The sequence below is a fragment of the Moschus berezovskii genome, chromosome 23 (genome assembly GCF_049115385.1).
Source record: "Moschus berezovskii isolate FMDL1 chromosome 23, NW_MosBer_1.0, whole genome shotgun sequence".
Taxonomy (NCBI): domain Eukaryota; kingdom Metazoa; phylum Chordata; class Mammalia; order Artiodactyla; family Moschidae; genus Moschus; species Moschus berezovskii.
In genome coordinates this window covers 12,199,500-12,218,091 of record NC_142482.1, presented here as the reverse complement: position 1 = coordinate 12,218,091, position 18,592 = coordinate 12,199,500, and the positions used below count along the sequence as shown (strand labels likewise).

The window sequence follows — 18,592 nt, the reverse complement described above, 5'->3', positions numbered from 1 at the left end:
GTGATGCTGAATTCCCTCAGCTTTTGCTTGTCTGTAAAGCTTTTGATTTCTCCTTCATATTTGAATGAGATCCTTGCTGGGTATAGTAATCTGGGCTGTAGGGTATTTTCTTTCATCACTTTAAGTATGTCTTGCCACTCCCTTCTGGCCTGAAGAGTTTCTGTTGAAAGATCAGCTGTTATCCTTATGGGAATCCCCTTATGTGTTATTTGCTGCTTTTCACTTGCTCCTTTTAATATTTGTTCTTTGTGTTTGATCTTTGTTAATTTGATTAATATGTGTCTTGGAGTATTTCGCCTTGGGTTTATCCTGTTGGGGACTCTCTGGGTTTCTTGGACTTGGGTGATTATTTCTTTCCCCATTTTAGGGAAGTTTTCAACTATTATCTCCTCAAGTATTCTCTCATGGTCTTTCTTTTTGTCTTCTTCTTCTGGGACTCCTATGATTCGAATGTTGGAGCGTTTAACATTGTCCCAGAGGTCTCTAATATTGTCCTCATTTCTTTTAATTCGTTTTTCTTTTTTCCTCTCTGTTTCATTTATTTCTACAATTCTATCTTCTAGTTCGCTTATCCTGTCTTCTGCCTCTGTTATTCTACTGTTTGTTCCCTCCAGAGTGTTTCTGATCTCATCTATTGCATTATTCATTGTATATTGACTCTTTTTTATTTCTTCTAAGTCCTTATTAAATCTTTCTTCCATCTTCTCAATCCTTTTCTCCAGGTTATTTATCTGTAACTCCATTTTGCTTTCAAGATTTTGAATCATTTTCACCATCAAAATTTGAAATTCTCTATCAGGTAAATTCCCTATATCTTCTTCTTTTGTTTGTGTTGGTGGGCAATTATCTTGTTTCTTTACTTGCTGGGTAATTCTCTACCTCTTCATCTTGCTTATATTGCTTTGCTTGGGGTGGCCTTTCCCTCTTCTTGCAGTTTGTGGAGTTCTCTTTATTATGTAGTTTCTTTGCTGTGTGTGGGGTTGGACGGGTGACTTGTCTGGGTTCCCTGGTTAGGGAAGCATGTGTCGGTGTTCTGGTGGGTGGAGCTGGATTTCTTCTCTCTCCTTTAGAAGACAATGGGCTGCTTTTCTGGGAGCCTGATGTCCTCTGCCAGTATTCAGAAGTTGTTTTGTGGACTTTACTCCGCGTTCAAATGTTCTTTTGATGAATTTGTGGGGGAGAGAGTGGTCTCGCCGTCTTATCCCTCCGCCATCTTGTTCCTTCCTCCCCAGAACACTGGATTCTTATATTCCACTTGGTCGTGGAGTATCTCTTCCCAGCTGCTCCAGCAAGGTGCAGCCGCTGTACCTTACCTTGGACGAGGGGTATTTCCTCAAGGCCGCCCCTCCTGCTTTGAATGTGGATCAGCTCCGCTCGGCCCTCTGGTGCCCAAGCAGCCACCGCCTCCTGGACGTGGTACAGCTCCTTTCGGCCACCGCCCTAACCCTGGGCGCAGGGCAGCTCCTCTCAGCCACGATTCTGCACGTGGTCGGTTGTGCCAGAGCACGGTTGTGCTCTCTCGCGTCTGCGCCGCCGGAGCCGGGCGTCTCTCGCGTCTGTGCCGCCAGAGCCAGGCGTCTCTTGCGTCTGCTATTTATTAATTTTTTATAGAGCATATAGAGGAGGGGACCTGTATTAATTTTTCGGGCTGCTGCAACAAAGGACAACAAACTGGGTTCCTTAAACTAGAGGAATGTACTGTGCTACAGTTCTGGAGGCTAGAAATTCGAGATCAAGGTGTCAGATGTGGGTGCTTTCTGAAGGCTGTGAGGTCCAGAGAACCCGCTCTGTGCCTCACTCCTAGCTCATGATGGTTTGCTGGGAGCCTTTGGCATTCCTTGGTTTCTGTTACAAGATCCAAATCGCTCCTTCCATCTTCACATGCTCCTTTCCTCTGCTTACCGAGATATGCTTTAAAATGAGATCTGGAGGGTGTGAAAATTAGCCATTTATAGCTATGAAAATACCATTTGTCAATGTATGGCAAAACCAATATAATACTGTAATTAGCCTCCAATTAAAATAAATAAATTTAAAAAAAAAAAAGACATAGACTGGCTGGGCAATGAGAATATGTTCCTGTATGGACTCCACCTACCACATCACTCTATTTAACCCCCCAAATGGTATGCAGTTATTTTATAGTTAGGTTAATACTGTTTCCATTATGACTTGCAATTGTAATTATCTTTTATTTTTTGTCTGGCTATTTATTTTGAAAACTGATAAGCAATTTTTACTACTGTGGAAAAATAAAAGATTTTCTGCAAATGAAAGAAAAAAAAAAGAAAGTACCATTCCAGATTTATTTTCGAGATCCCTCAGGTGGAAAAGTGTTGGACTATTAAAAGAAGTCTAGAGTTGCTGCTGCTGCTAAGTCACTTCAGTTGTGTCCGACTCTCTGTGACCCCATAGATGGAAGCCCACCAGGCTCCCCCGTCCCTGGGATTCTCCAGGCAAAAACACTGGAGTGGGTTGCCATTTCCTTCTCCAATGCATGAAAGTGAAAAATGAAAGTGAAGTCGCTCAGTTGTGTCCGACCCTTAGCGACCCCACGGACTGCAGCCTACCAGGCTCCTCCATCCATGGGATTTTCTAGGAAATAGTACTGGAGTGGCTTGCCATTGCCTTCTCCACTAGAGTTGCTAGAACATTGTAAGTCTGGAGGAGAACTATCAGAAATGACCCTAAGAGATAAGCAGAGCTAGATTTGTCAATAAATTTTACTCCAGATTTTGTTGTTGTTGCTTGCTTTCACCTTATGCAGTAAGAAATCTTTGAATCAAGAAAATATATGAACACATTTGTATGTCTTAAAGATCTGTCAATAAATTTTATGTGTTCATATATTCTCTTGATTCAAAGATTTCTTACTGCATAAGGTGAAAGCAATAGCAACAACAACAAAATCTGGAGTAAAATTTATTGACAAATCTAGCTCTGCTTATCTCCCAGGGTCATTTCTGATAGTTCTCCTCCAGACTTACAATGTTCTAACAACTCTAGACTTCTTTTAATATTCCAACAGTTTTCCACCTGAGGGATCTTGCAAATAAATCTGGAATTGTATTTTCTTTTCTTTTTTTATTCATTTGCAGAAAATCTTTTATTTTTCCACAGTAGTAACAAATGTTTATCAGTTTTCACAATAAATAGTCAGACAAAAAATAAAAGATAATTACGATTGCAAGTCATAATGGAAACAGTATTAACCTAACTATAAAATAACTGCATTAAGTAGAGTGATGTGGTAGGTGGAAGTGCATACACGAACATAATTGCAACATAGAAAATAAATCAGAGGAAGCAAGTAAAGAAATAGGGACCAGTTATGAAACCACAATAATCGTCCAATTGAAAGATGTTAGTAGCTTGGCTTGTGTGGTGACAAGAGAGATGGTGAAAAGTGGGTGGATTCAGGTATATTTCTATTTAAATGCAATCACAGGAGCCTGAATAAATTACAAATCATTCTAGGTTTTAGTGTCTCCTTTATACCTGTCTTGCATTCTTCACCATCTAAAGGGTTGAAAACCTGTTGCTGAGCCCGAAAGACACAGGATTCTTGGCCTCTGGAGGAGAAGAATTCAATCCAGGGCCAGTGACAAGGCCTGATCACTCAGAGTTTTTGTGTAATAAAGTTTTATTAAAGTAAAAAAGAGAAAGCGAAAGCTTCTGACATAAACATCAGAAAGGGGCAGAAAGAGTGCACCTCCCACACCCCCTCCCCACTAGCCCTTAGCAGTATGTTATATACCTATCAGCAACCTGTTAATTAGAGAAAGGAGATATCCCAAAACTCAGGGTGGCACCAGGCCCCTCACCCGCAACATGCATTTTGAGATAACATTGGCACCAGGTGATTCATCCCAGGCCAAAAAATAATTGGCATGAATCTTGAAGAAAAGCAGGTTTCCAAATAAATATATAGATTCGTTAACATAGATTAGGAGAACAGTGTATGAGTAAAATATACAGATTTGTTGAGCCCTTATAGGTTCTGAGTCTTAAGTTGAACTGTCTTGAAAGACACAGTCTAGGATACATACATGGTTCATTAACATAGCTTAAGAAAAACATTTCCATAAGAAAAATGCATTGGTTAGCTCAAGGTTTGAGTAAAGCTAAGTTGAAGTGGACTGTGAAGAAACCTGAGCGCTGAAGAACTGATGCTTTTGGACTGTGGTGCTGGAGAAGACTCTTAAGAGTCCCTTGGACTGCAAGGAGATCCAACCAGTCCATTCTAAAGGAGATCAACCCTGGGTGTTCATTGGAAGGACTGATGCTAAAGCTGAAACTCCAATACTTTGGCCACATCATACGACGAGTTGATTCACTGGAAAAGACTCTGATGCTGGGAAGGATTGGGGGCAGGAGGAGAAGGGGACGACCGAGAATGAGATGGCTGGATGGCATCACCGACTAGATGGACATGAGTTTGAGTGAACTCTGGGAATTGGTGATGGACAGGGAGGCCTGGCGTGCTGTGATTCATGGGGTCACAAAGAGTCAGACACGACTGAGCTACTGAACTGAACTGAACTGAAGTTGAGATGGAACCAGGTGTCGTCATGGAAACACAGAATTTTAAGAGGAACCTCTTTAAATTTTTACAGAGAAGGGGGAAAAAGAATCTAACACTCACTTGTTTCCTCCTGCCTCTTAAGAGAGAAATAAAAAATATCTAACACTTGCAGCCTAATTCCTCCATTTGGAGACCCCTGGCCTTCCTGCCTATTACCCTCTCAGGGTGAAGAAGGAAATATAAATTAAACAGCTTTCATTTCTTAGAAGAGATAGTAGAGTGTTTTCATTATTGTATTATAACAATAGTGTATGTGATAATTTTTGCAGTAAACTGTATACAGAAGAAACATTCCAAAGATATATTAATTAATATTAAGAATAAAAAAATATTATGTACTCTGTTTATGAGACAGTGAGTCATATGATGGCCTTTTTTAAAATTTTTTATATCTTTGATTTAGGCACTACTCAAATATAAATGCAACTTACTATAATAAGTGCTGCTGGTGGTGGTTTAGTCATTAAGTCATGTCCAAGTCTTGCGACCCCATGGGCTGTAGCCTGCCAGGCTCCTCTGTCTATTCTCCAAGCAAGAATACTGGAGTGGGTTGTCATTTCCTTCTCCAGGTGGTCTTCTTGACCCAGGAATGAAACCCGAGTCTCCTGTGTTGCAGGCAGACATTTTTACCAACTGATATGTGAGTGAAGCCCACTATAATAAGTATTCCATACCAAGCCTGAACCAGGACCATTTATCACAATTCTTATGGAAAAACCCACATACAGGGAGGAAAAGAAAGATCAAATTAGTCTGCCTTTCTTTGTACCTTTTGGAAATTGTTCTCCTTCCCTTTCCTCAGTTCTAAAGAAAAGTGTACTGTGTTTAATATTTTTCTGACGTTTATACCAAAAGATCGTTTTTGTCATTATCTAGGATCACTGCAGATGCTGATTGCAGCCATGAAATTAAAAGACGCTTACTCCTTGGAAGGAAAGTTATGATCAACCTAGATAGTATATTAAAAAGCAGAGACATTACTTTGCCAACCAAGGTCCATCTAGTCAAGGCTATGGTTTTTCCAGTGGTCATGTATGGATGTGAGAGTTGGACTGTGAAGAAAGCTGATTGCCGAAGAATTGATGCTTTTGAACTGTGGTGCTGGAGAAGACTCTTGAGAGTCCCTTGGACTGCAAGGAGATCCAACCAGTCCATTCTAAAGGAGATCAATCCTGGGTGTTCATTGGAAGGACTGATGCTAAAGCTGAAACTGCAATACTTTGGCCACCTCATGCGACGAGTTGACTCACTGGAAAAGACTCTGATGCTGGGAAACGTTCGGGGCGGGAGGAGAAGGGGACGACAGAGAATGAGATGGCTGGATGGCATCACCGACTCCATGGACATGAGTTTGAGTGAAATCTGGGAGTTGGTGATGGACAGGGAGGCCTGGCGTGCTGTGATTCATGGGGTCGCGGAGAGTCGGACACGACTGAGTGATTGAACTGAACTGAACTGAGGATTAATGGAAATTCTCTCCCCATGGTCAACTGATGGGATATCTGCATTATTCTACTTCTAAAGGGATCCAGGTTCTTCACGTCAATGTGTGGTTTGGATAGTAGGCTGGTGCTATAGGTTGCCTGAGATGTTGAATGAGGGTTTCTTTACCAAATTGATCAGAAAGCATTTCCATATATCAGGCAAGATCTTAATTGGCTCTCTGAGCCAGAAGAAAACACTAGTGATAACTAGTCACTAATACAGTTTCCATGTGGTCTCTAGTACTGGCAAAAAAAAAAAAAAGACAGTTGGTCTTTGTCCTCCTTGAGTTAGGAGCCATCCCTGCCAGGGTGGTCACTCTTCACCTGTCCCCACCAATCATACACTCACAACACTGAAGGAAAGCTGAAACACTGCATGAATATTCACTCTTGTTTCTGTCTTACAGTAAGACTTTCTCTACTCCAGAGTCATGGATTCACTGCCTTTCATTCTGGGTTTCATCCAAAAAGAAATTTTTTTTCTTTAGCACTTGCATATTAGAAAATGCATTATTGAAGATTCTATACATTATTGAAATTTCTCCACCAAAAGAGAAGACTGGTGTCTTAGCTGTTGGTGCCTAAGAAGAGATGAGCTCCAGAATAAAAGTGTTTTGTGACAGCAGATGCAGGAAAGCTTGCAGAATCTTGTGCATGCTATATCCTTCTCATTCTCTATTCTTTCAGTAGCTGTTAAAATGTGGACATTTTATGATTGCACACAGTTATGGAAAGATCCCCTGGAGAAGGGAACACACTCCAGAACTCTGGCCTGGAGAATTCCATGGACAGAGCCTGGCAGGCTACTGTCCATGGGGTTGCAGAGTCAGATACTGCGAGTTTCACTTTCACAAAATGTGGAATAATACTGTACATATTGAATAGTATGAGACACTCATCTATGAACGATTTGTCTTCAATCAATGATAGAATAAAGCATGTTCTGATTTGTGAATTAAATTTTTCTTATTGCAACTTACAAGTTGAATCCAACGATGTGTGCAAGTTTAAAAAATACTATGCTTGCCTTACGTAGAGCCTGTTCATGATTGAAATCTGGAAATGCATATAGGATACAAAAGTTCTTGATTTACGGTAAACTCAGAATGGTATTCTCCGTCTACATGTTTGAGTTCTCTTTGCAAGATTTTTGCAAGACGCCTTACATCCCTGGTCTAGTGAGACTGTGTCATAGATGAATGCACTTCTCTTACTACTGCTCAGTAGGTAAATTCTTAAGCTTCAATAATGTATTTTCTAACATATAAATGCTAAAGAAGAAAAGTAGATTTCTATCTGTATAACATGGTAGAAGAATTTTAAGCCTCTGTCAACACCAACTAATTGATATATAAATACTCTAATCTCCTAAAAGTATTATGGCAATTACGGATTCCTTAACTTTAGTGCTATTAATCTATTTTATGTATTTGTTTAGATATGTATTTTCTATCTAGAATTTTTACCTAATGTGTATGACACTAAATATAGCCACTGTATAATTATTTTTAGCCAATTGACACTTCATATTTTCTAAATTGAAGAGAGGTCATAGATGTTCATTTTATTTGTCTAGTTAGTTACAGCACTGATGCCTGAATATAAATCAGATTCATCTGTTGCAAATAAGGCAATCACAGGATTTTTCATGCTGCTTGCATATATTTATTATTTATTGGAAGCATTAAAAGTGTGTCCCACCTAATTTTATCTGAGTAGATAGATAATAAAACGTGAACATTTTCCTAAAGTGAAAAAAAAAATGCCTGATCTTCCTAAGCATGTGTGGTGCGAGCTTTCATCCAAGATGCATCTATATTTCATATGGAAAAAATGCAAAACTTGCCTTATTTGGAGTTTGTGTGTAAGGGAAATCTAGGACAATATTTGGAATGCATGAACTAAGCTTCCTGCATTGGCTACCAAAACAGCTACCAAGAGAGGAGAAGGTTCCAGAGTAGTTTAAATTGTCACTGTTTCAAGCAAAATGGTGGCAGAGAAGAGATGATTCTAGTTGCTATTACTAGCCAGATACCTAATCCCCTAAACATTTCTGATTCCATATGGAAGATGTTGGAGAAAAAACAAACAAAGTTAAATTCAGAATCAGAAGACATTATCATTCAAGCTTTACTCTTGCTGACTCAGGTGATCTTATGTATAAAACTTAATTCGTCCTGAACCTCAGGATGACCACTTCAGAACTAGGCAAAGATTCACATAGATGGTTGCTCACAATCAGTGTTGTCATCCTGGGGGAAAAAAATAATGAGACAAACAAGTTTTCAGTATGTGCATGAAGGGCTGAGGAAATAAATGATAGTCATTCAGTTCAGGTCAGTTGTCTGTTCAGTCATGTCCGACTCTTTGCAACCCGTGGGCTGCAGCATGCCAGGCCTCCCTGTCCATCACCATCTCCCGGAGTCGACTCAAAATTATGTCCATTGAGTCGGTGATACCATCCAACCATCTCATCCTCAATCGTCCCCTTCTCCCATCCTCGATCTTGCCCGTCATGAGGAACTTTTCAAATGAATCAGCTCTTCACATGAGGTGGCCAAAGTATTGGAGTTTCAGTGTCCAGTGAACACTCAGGACTGACTTCCTTTAGGATGGACTGGTTGGATCTCCTTGCACTCCAAGGGACTCTCAGTACTCTTCTCCAACACCACAGTTCAAAAGCGTCAATCCTTTGGCACTCGGTTTTCTTTATAGTCCAGCTCTCACATCCATACATGACTACTTGGAAAACCGTAGCCTTGACTAGATGGACCTTGGTTGGCAAAGTAATGTCTCTGATTTTTAATATGCTATCTAGGTTGGTCATAACTTTTCTTCCAAGGAACAAGCGTCTTTTACTTTCATGGATGCAGTCACCATAAGACCCAGGTCACTGGTTATTAATGACCTGATCACTGAACTTGCAAAACTAATTCATTAATAAGGATGCAGTATATTTTAAATTTTCTTAGTACATTAACTGTTCCTAATGGAGTTTGTCTTAGAAATGTTATATATATTACATTCAGTGACTGACAGCACATTTACATCCATATATTTGGAATCTATAAATGATGTCAATACAACATTGATTTTATTTTTCATGGGATCTCTTTCCTTTTATTAATTAATTTATTTTTTATTGAAGGGCAATTGCTTTACAGAGTTTTTCTGCTTTCTGTCAAACCTCAACATGAATCAGCCATCAGTTCAGTTCAATTCAGTCACTCAGTCATGTCCGACTCTTTGTGACCCCATGAACTGCAGCACACCAGGCCTCCGTGTCCATCACCAACACCCGGAGTCCACCCAAACCCATGTCCATTGTGTCGGTGATGCCATCCAATCATCTCATCCTCTGTCGTCCCCTTCTACTACTGCCCTCAATCTTTCCGAGCATCAGGGTCTTTGCAAATGAGTCAGCTCTCCGCATCAGGAGGCCAAAGGATTGGAGTTTCAGCTTCAACATCAGTCCCTCCAATGAACACCCAGGACTGATCTTCTTTAGGATGGACTAGTTGGATCTCCTTGCAGTTCTCAAGAGTCTTCTCCAACACCACAGTTCAAAAGCATCGACTCTTCGGCACTCAGCTTTCTTTCTAGTCCAACTCTCACATCCCTACATGACCACTGGAAAAACCATAGCCTTGGCTAGATGTACCTTTGTTGGCAAATTAATGTCTCTCCTTTTTGATATGCTGTCTAAGTTGATCATAACTTTTCTTCCAAGGAGCAAGCGTCTTTTAATTTCATGGCTGCAATCACAATCTGCAGTGATTTTGGAGCCCAGAAAAATAGTCAGCCACTGTTTCCCCATCTATTTGCCATGAAGTGCTGTGACCGGATGCCATGATCTTAGTTTTCTGAATGTTGATCTTTAAGCCAACTTTTTCACTCTCCTCTTTCACTTTCATCAAGAGGCTCTTTACTTCTTCTTCACTCTCTGCCATAAAGGTGGAATCAACCATAGATATACATATATCCCCTCCCTTTTGAAACTCCCTCCCATCTTCCTCCCCATCCCACACCTTTAGCTTGATACAGAGTCCCCGTTTGAATTTCCTGAGACATACAGCAAATTCCCATTGGCTATCTATTTTACATATGGTAATATAAGTTTCCATATTACTCTTTCCATACATCTCACCCTCTCCTCACCTCTCCCCATGTCCATAAGCCTATTCTCTATGTATGTTTCTCCATTGTTGCCCTGTTCACAGGCAAATTCTTCAGTACCATTTTTCTAGATTCCATATATATGTGTCAGAATATGGTATGTATGTTTCTCTTTCTGACTGTCTTCACTCTGTATAATAGGTTCTAGGTTTATCCACCTCGTTAGAACTGATTCAAATGTATTCCTTTTATTGGCTGAGTAATATCCCATTGTGTTCCAAGGCCAAATTTGCCAGTTACTCCAGGTGTTTCTTGACTTCCTACTTTTGCATTCCAGTCCCCTATAATGAAAAGGACATCTTTTTTGGGTGTTAGTTCTAAAAGGTCTTGTAGGTCTTCATAGAACCGATTAACTTCGGCTTCTTCAGCATTACTCATTGGGGCATAGGCCTGGATTACTGTAATATTGAATGGTTTGCCTTGGAAACGAACAGAAATCATCCTGTCATTTTTAAGATTGCATCCAAGTACTGCATTTCGGACTCTTTTGTTGACCATGATGGCTACTCCATTTCTTCTAAGGGATTCCTGCCCACAGTAGTAGATATAATGGTCGTCTGAGTTAAATTCACCCATTCCAGTCCATTTTAATTCACTGATTCCTAGAATGTCAACGTTCACTCTTGCCATCTCCTGTTTGACCACTTCCAATTTGCCTTGATTCATGGACCTAACATTCCAGGTTCCTACGCAATACTGCTCTTTACAGCACCGGACCTTGCTTCTATCACTGGTCACATCCACAACTGGGTATTGGTTTTGCTTTTGCTCCATCCCTTTATTCCTTCTATAGTTATTTCTCCACTGAGCTCCAGTAGCATACTGGGCACCTACTGACCTGGGGAATTCCTCATTCAGTATCCTATCATTTTGCCCTTTGTTACTGTTCATGGGGTTCTCAAGGCAAGTATACTGAAGTGGTTTGCCATTCCCTTCTCCAGTGGACCACATTCGGCTGTGGTCCATGTGATCAGATTGGCTAGTTTCCTGTGATTATGATATCAGTCTGTCCGCCCTCTGGTGCCCCCTAGCAATACCTACCGACTTATTTGGGTTTCTCTTACCTTGGTCGTGGAAAATCTCTTCACAGCCACTCCAGCAAAGTGCAGCCGCTGTACCTTACCTTGGGTGAGGGGTATCTCCTCGAGGCCGCCCCTCCTGACCTTGAACGCGGAGTAGCTCCTCTCGGCCCTCCTGCGCCCGCGCAGCCACAGCCTGTTGGACGTGGGGTAGCTCCTCTCAGCTGCCGGCCCTGGCCTCAGGCGTGGGGTAGCTCCTCACGGCCGCACCTCTTTGCGTGGTTCGTTGCGCCATGGCTGGCGTCTCTCGCGTCGCGTCTGCGCCGCCGGGGCCGGCGTCTCTCGCGTCGCGTCTGCGCCGCCGGGGCCGGCGTCTCTCGCGTCGCGTCTGCGCCGCCGGGGCCGGCGTCTCTCGCGTCGCGTCTGCGCCGCCGGGGCCGGCGTCTCTCGCGTCGCGTCTGCGCTGCCACGGAATGAAGCAGGGCAAAGGCTAATAGAGTTTTGTCAAGAGAATGCACTGGTCATAGCAAACACCCTCTTCCAACAGCACAAGAGAAGACTCTACACATGGACATCACCAGATGGTCAACACCGAAATCAGATTGATTATATTCTTTGCAACCAAAGATGGAGAAGCTGTATACAGTTAGCGAAAACAAGACCAGGAGCTGACTGTGGCTCAGATCATGAACTCCTTATTGCGAAGTTCAGACTTAAATTGAAGAAAGTAGGGAAAACCACTAGACCATTCAGATATGATCTCAGTCAAATCCCTTATGATTATACAGTGGAAGTGAGAAATAGATTTAAGGGACTAGATCTGATTGATAGAGTGCCCGATGAACTCTGGACGGAGGTTCGTGACATTGTACAGGAGACAGGGACCAAGACCATCCCCATGGAAAAGAAATGCAAAAGAGCGAAATGGCTGTCTGAGGAGGCCTTACAAATAGCTGTGAAAAGAAGAGAAGCAAAAAGCAAAGGAGAAAAGGAAAGATATAAGCATCTGAATGCAGAGTTCCAAAGAATAGCAAGGAGAGATAAGAAAGACTTCCTCAGTGATCAATGCAAAGAAATAGAGGAAAACAACAGAATAGGTAAAACAAGAGAGCTCTTCAAGAAAATTAGAGATTCCAAGGGAACATTTCATGCAAAGATGGGCTCGATAAAGGACAGAAATGGTATGGACCTAACAGAAGCAGAAGATATTAAGAAGAGGTGGCAGGAATACACAGAAGAACTGTACAAAAAAGATCTTCACGACCAAGATAGTCACGATAACGTGATCACTGACCTAGAGCCAGACATCTTGGAATGTGAAGTCAAGTGGGCCTTAGAAAGCATCACTACGAACAAAGCTAGTGGAGGTGATGGAATTCCAGTGGAGCTATTTCAAGTCTTGAAAGATGATGCTGTGAAAGTGCTGTACTCAATATGCCAGCAGATTTGGAAAACTCAGCAGTGGCCACAGGACTGGAAGAGGTCAGTCTTCATTCCAATCCCAAAGAAAGGCAATGCCAAAGAATGCTCAAACTACCGCACAATTGCACTCATCTCACACGCTAGTAAAGTCATGCTCAAAATTCTCCAAGCCAGGCTTCAGCAGTATGTAAACCGTGAACTCCCAGATGTTCAAGCAGGTTTCAGAAAAGGCAGAGGCACCAGAGATCAAATTGCCAACATCCGCTGGATCATGGAGAAAGCAAGAGAGTTTCAGAAAAACATCTATTTCTGCTTTATTGACTATGCCAAAGCCTTTGACTGTGTGGATCACAATAAACTGTGGAACATTCTGAAAGAGATGGGAATCCCAGACCACCCGACCTGCCTCTTGAGAAACCTGTATGCAGGTCAGGAAGCAACTGTTAGAACTGGACATGGAACAACAGACTGGTTCCAAATAGGAAAAGGTGTACGTCAAGGTTGTATATTGTCACCTTGCTTATTTAACTTATATGCAGAGTACATCATGAGGAACGCTGGGCTGGAAGAAGCACAAGCTGGAATCAAGATTGCCGGGAGAAATATCAATAACCTCAGATATGCAGATGACACTACCCTTATGGCAGAAAGTGAAGAGGAACTCAAAAGCCTCTTGATGAAAGTGAAAGAGGAGAGTGAAAAGGTTGGCTTGAAGCTCAACATTCAGAAAACAAAGATCATGGCATCTGGTCCCATCACTTCATGGGAAATAAATGGAAAAACAGTGGAAACAGTGTCAGACTTTGTTTTTTTGGGCTCCAAAATCACTGCAGATGTTGATTGCAGCCATGAAATTAAAAGACGCTTGCTCCTTGGAAGGAAAGTTATGACCAACCTTGATAGTATATTAAAAAGCAGAGATATTACTTTGCCAACCAAGGTCCGTCTAGTCAAGGCAATGGTTTTTCCCGTGGTCATGTATGGATGTGAGAGTTGGACTGTGAAGAAGGCTGACCGCCGAAGAATCAATGCTTTTGAACTGTGGTGTTGGAGAAGACTCTTGAGAGTCCCTTATACTGCAAGCAGATCCAACCAGTCCATTCTAGAGGAGATCAATCCTGGATGTTCATTGGAGGGACTGATGCTAAAGCTGAAACTGCAATACTTTGGCTACCTCATGCGACGAGTTGACTCACTGGAAAAGACTCTGATGCTGGGAAAGGTTGGGGGCGGGAGGAGAAGGGGACGACGGAGAATGAGATGGCTTGATGGCATCACCGACTCTGTGGACATGAGTTTGAGTGAACTCCGGGAGTTGGTGATAGACAGGGAGGCCTGGCGTGCTGTGATTCATGGGGTCGCGGAGAGTCGGACACGACTGAGCGACTGAACTGAACTGAACTGAACTGAACTGAATATCCCATTGTGTACATGTACCACAACTTCTTTATCCATTCATCTGTCAGTGGACATCTAGGTTGCTTCCATGTTCTAGCTATTGTAAATAGTGCTGCAATGAACACTGGGATAGATGTGTCTCTTTCAATTTTGGTTTCCTCAGGCTATATGGTTAGGGGTGGAATTGCAGGGTCATATGGTGGTTTGATTCCTAGCTTTTTAAGGAATCTCCATACCATCTTCCATAGTGCCTGTATTAATTTACATTCCCACCAACAGTGTAAGAGTATTCTCTTTTCTCCACACCCTCAACAGCATTTATTGTTTGTAGACGTTTTGATGAGGGAGGACCATTCTGACCAGTGTGAGATAAAATCTCATTGTAGTTTTGATTTGCATTTTTCTAATAATGAGCAGTGTTGAGCATCTTTTCATGTGTTTGTTAGTTATCTGTATGTCTTCTTTGGAGAAATATCTATTTAGGTCTTTTCCCACTTTTTGACTGAATTGTTCATTTTCCTAATTTTGAGTTGTTTGAGCTGCTTTTACATTTTGGAATCCTTTGTCAGTTGTTTCCTTTGCTATTTTCTCCTATTCTGAGGGTTGTCTTTTCACCTTGCTTAGAGTTTCCTTTGCTGTGCAAAAGTTTTTAAGTTTAATCAGGTCTCACTTGTTTACTTTTGTTTTTATTTCCATTACTCTAGGTGGTGGGTCATAGAGGTTCTTGTTTTGATTTATTTCATCACGTGTTCTGTGTATGCTTTCCTCTAAGAGTTTAATAGTTTCTGGTCTTGCATTTAGGTCTGTAATCCATTTTGAGTTTATCCTTGTGTGTGGTGTTAGGAAGTGTTCTATTTTCATTCTTTTGCATGTAACTGTTCAGTTTTCCTGGCACCATTTATTGAAGAAGATTTCTTTGCCCCATTGTATATTCTGACCTCTTTTGTCAAAAATAAAGTACTCATAGGTGTTTGGGTTTATTTCTGGGCTTTCTGTCTTGTTCCACTAGTCAATATTTCTGTTTCTGTGCCAGTACCATACTACCTTGATGACTGTAGCTTTGTAGTATAACCTGAAGTCAAGAAGCTTGATTCCTCCAGCTCCACTTGTCTTTCTCAAGACTGCTTTGGCTATTCAGGGTGTTTTTTGTTTTCATAAGAATTGTGGAACTTTTTGTTCCAGTTCTTTGAAAAAATGCCACTGATAATTTGATAGGGATTGCATTAAATCTGTAGGCTGCATTTGATACTATAGTCATTTTCATAGTATTGATTCTTCCTACCCAGGAACATGGAATATCTTTCCATCTGTTTATGTCATCTTTGATTTCTTTCATTCAGTTCAGTTCAGTTCAGTCGCTCAGTCGTGTCCGACTCTTTGCAACCCCATGAATCACAGCATGCCAGTCCTCCATATCCATCACCAACTCCCGGAGTTCACTCAAACTCATGTCCATAGAGTCGGTGATGCCATCCAGCCATCTCATTCTCTGTCATCCCCGTATCCTCCCACCCCCAATCCCTCCCAGCATCAGAGTCTTTTCCAGTGAGTCAACTCGTCGCATGAGGTAGCCAAAGTTTTGGAGTTTCAGCTTGAGCATCAGTCCTTCCAATGAACACCCAGGGTTGATCTCCTTTAGAATGGACTGGTTGGATCTCCTTGCAGTCCAAGGGACTCTCAAGAGTCTTCTCCAGCACCACAGTTCAAAAGCATCAATTCTTCGGTGATCAGCTTTCTTCACAGTCCAACTCTTAGTGTCTTATAATTTTCTGTGTGCAGTTCTTTCATATCCTTAGGTAAGTTTATTCCTAGATATTTAATAATTTTTGTTGCAGTGGTGAATGGGATTGATTCCTTAATTTCTCTTCCTAATTTTTCATTGTTAATATGTAGAAATGCAGGTGATTTCCATGTATTGATTTTGTATCCTGCAACTTTACTAAATTCACTGATTAGCTCTACTCATTTTCTGATACTATCTTTAGGGTTTTCTATGTACACTATCATGTCATCTGCAAAACAGTTAGAGCTTTACTTCTTTTCCAATCTGGATTCCTTTTATTTATTTTTCTTCTCTGATTGATGTAGCTAGGACTTCCAAAACTATGTTGAGTAATAGTGGCGAAAATGGACAGCCACTTGTCTTGTTCCTGATCTCAAAGGGAATGTTTTCATTTTTTCGCCATTAAGAATAAGGTTTGCTGTTGGCTTATCATATATAGCCTTTACTATGTTGAGATAGGTTCCTTCTATGCCCATTTTTTGAAGAGTTTACATCATAAATATGTGTCAAATTTTGTCAAAGCCTTTTTCTGCATCTCTTGAGATGACCATATGGTTTTTATCTTTCAACTTGTTAATATAGTGTATCACATTGATTGATTTGTGTATGTTGAAGAAACCTTGAATCTCTGAAATAAACCCATCTTGATCATGGTGTATAAACTTTTTGATGTGTTGCTGAATTCTGTTTGAGAAAATTTTGTTGAGGATTTTTGCTTCCATGTTCATCAGTGATATCGACCTGTAGTTTTCTTTTTTGTTTTGTCTTTGCCTGGTTTTGGTTTCAGGGTGATGGTGGCATCAAAGAATGTATTTGGAAGTGTTCCTTCCTCTGCAATTTTCTGAAAGAGTTTTAGAAGGATAGGCGTTGGCTCGTCTCTAAATAAAAATATGGAACCCTTCATGAATTTGCATGTCAGCTTTGCACAGAGGATGTGCTAATCATCTGTTTCATTCCAATTTTAATGTATGTGCTGCTGAAGTGAGCACTAGGGTATTGTTTAATTCTAAGGGAGTAAAAAAAACCACCACAAGGGGATTTGTACATGTACATTCTATACACATGTACATTCTTATTGAAATAATAAGTCCTTGTGTTTTTATTCCTTACTAGCCAAAGCATTCACATAGTCATTATCTCAGCAGATCCTGTTAGGGGCTCTGTGAGATGGCTTCAGTTCAGTTCAGTTCAGTTCAGTCGCTCAGTCGTGTCCGACTCTCCGCGACCCCATGAATCACAGCACGCCAGGCCTCCCTGTCCATCACCAACTCCCGGAGTACACTCAAACTCATGTCCACAGAGTCGGTGATGCCATCCAGCCATCTCATTTTCCGTCGTCCCCTTCTCCTCCCGCCCCCAACCTTTCCCAGCATCAGAGTCTTTTCCAGTGAGTCAACTCGTCGCATGAGGTGGCCAAAGTATTGGAGTTTCAGTTTTAGCATCAGTCCCTCCAATGAACATCCAGGATTGATCTCCTTTAGAATGGACTGGTTGGATCTCCTTGCAGTATAAGGGACTCTCAAGAGTCTTCTCCAACACCACAGTTCAAAAGCATCGATTCTTCGGCGATCAGCTTTCTTCACAGTCCAACTCTCACATCCATACATGACCACGGGAAAAACCATTGCCTTGACTAGACGGACCTTGGTCGGCAAAGTAATGTCTCTGCTTTTTAATATACTATCAAGGTGAGATGGCTTAGCTGGTGATAATATTTATGCGCCATGGAAAAAAGAAAAAAGGCGAAGGCAAAATTTCCCAAAGAAAAGCAATGCCAAAAAATTCTCAAACTACCGCACAATTGCACTCATCTCACAGTCTAGTAAAGTAATGCTCAAAATTCTCCAGGCCAGTCTTCAACAGTTCATGAACCGTGAACTTCCAGATGTTCAAGCTGGTTTTAGAAAAGGCAGGGGAACCAGAAATCAAATTGCCAACATCCGCTGGATCATGGAAAAAGCAAGAGAGTTCCAGAAAAAAAAAAAAAAAAAACATCTATTTGTGCTTTATTGATTATGCCAAAGCCTTTGACTGTGTGGATCACCACAAACTGGAAAATTCTTCAAACCATGGACCTGCCAGACCACTTGACCTGCCTTTGAGAAACCTGCATGCAAGTCAGAAAGCAACAGCTAGAACTGGACATGGAACAACAGACTGGTTCCCAGTAGGAAAAGTAGTACATCATGGCTGTATATTGTCACCCTGCTTATTTAACTTATATGCAGCGTACATCATGAAAAATGGTAGACTGGATGAAGCACAAGCTGGAATCAAGATTGCTGGGAGAAACATTAATAACCTCAGATATACAGGTGACACCACCCTTATGGCAGAAAGTGAAGAAGAAATAAAGAGCCTCTTGATGAAAGTGAAGGAGGAGAGTGAAAAAGTTGGCTTAAAGCTCAACATTCAGAAAACTAAGATCACGGCATCTGGTCCCATCACTTTATGGCAAATAGATTGGGAAACAGTGGAAAGAGTGACAGACTTTATTTTTGAGGGTTCAAAGATCACTGCAGATGGTGATTGCAGCCATGAAATTAACAGAGCCTTGCTCCTTGGATGAAAAGTTTTGACCAACCTAGATAGCATATTAAAAAGCAGAGACATTACTTTGTCAACAAAGGTCTATCTAGTCAAGGCTGTTGTTTTTCCAGTAGTCATGTATGGTTGTGAGAGTTGGACTATAGGAAAGCTGAGCACTGAATAATTGATGCTTTTG

At 41.3% G+C, this 18,592-nt stretch overlaps 1 protein-coding gene and 1 non-coding gene across 4 annotated transcripts in view; one reads left to right on the top strand and one right to left on the bottom strand.

Moving 5' to 3' along the window:
* KHDRBS2 (KH RNA binding domain containing, signal transduction associated 2) overlaps positions 1-18,592 on the top strand; it is a 795,143-nt gene that overhangs the window by 586,271 nt on the left and 190,280 nt on the right. Inside the window, exon 7 of one of the 3 annotated variants that reach the window (XM_088831070.1) lies at positions 6,365-6,378. The exons of the other annotated variants lie outside the window; for them this stretch is intronic. Within the exon in view, the coding sequence (XP_088687196.1) occupies positions 6,365-6,378 (14 nt within the window). The remainder of the gene's footprint in view (positions 1-6,364; positions 6,379-18,592) is intronic. 3 annotated transcript variants of the gene reach the window in all.
* LOC129543929 (U6 spliceosomal RNA) lies at positions 16,752-16,856 on the bottom strand. The gene has a single exon (XR_008683384.2). It is a non-coding gene; the product is annotated as a U6 spliceosomal RNA (small nuclear RNA).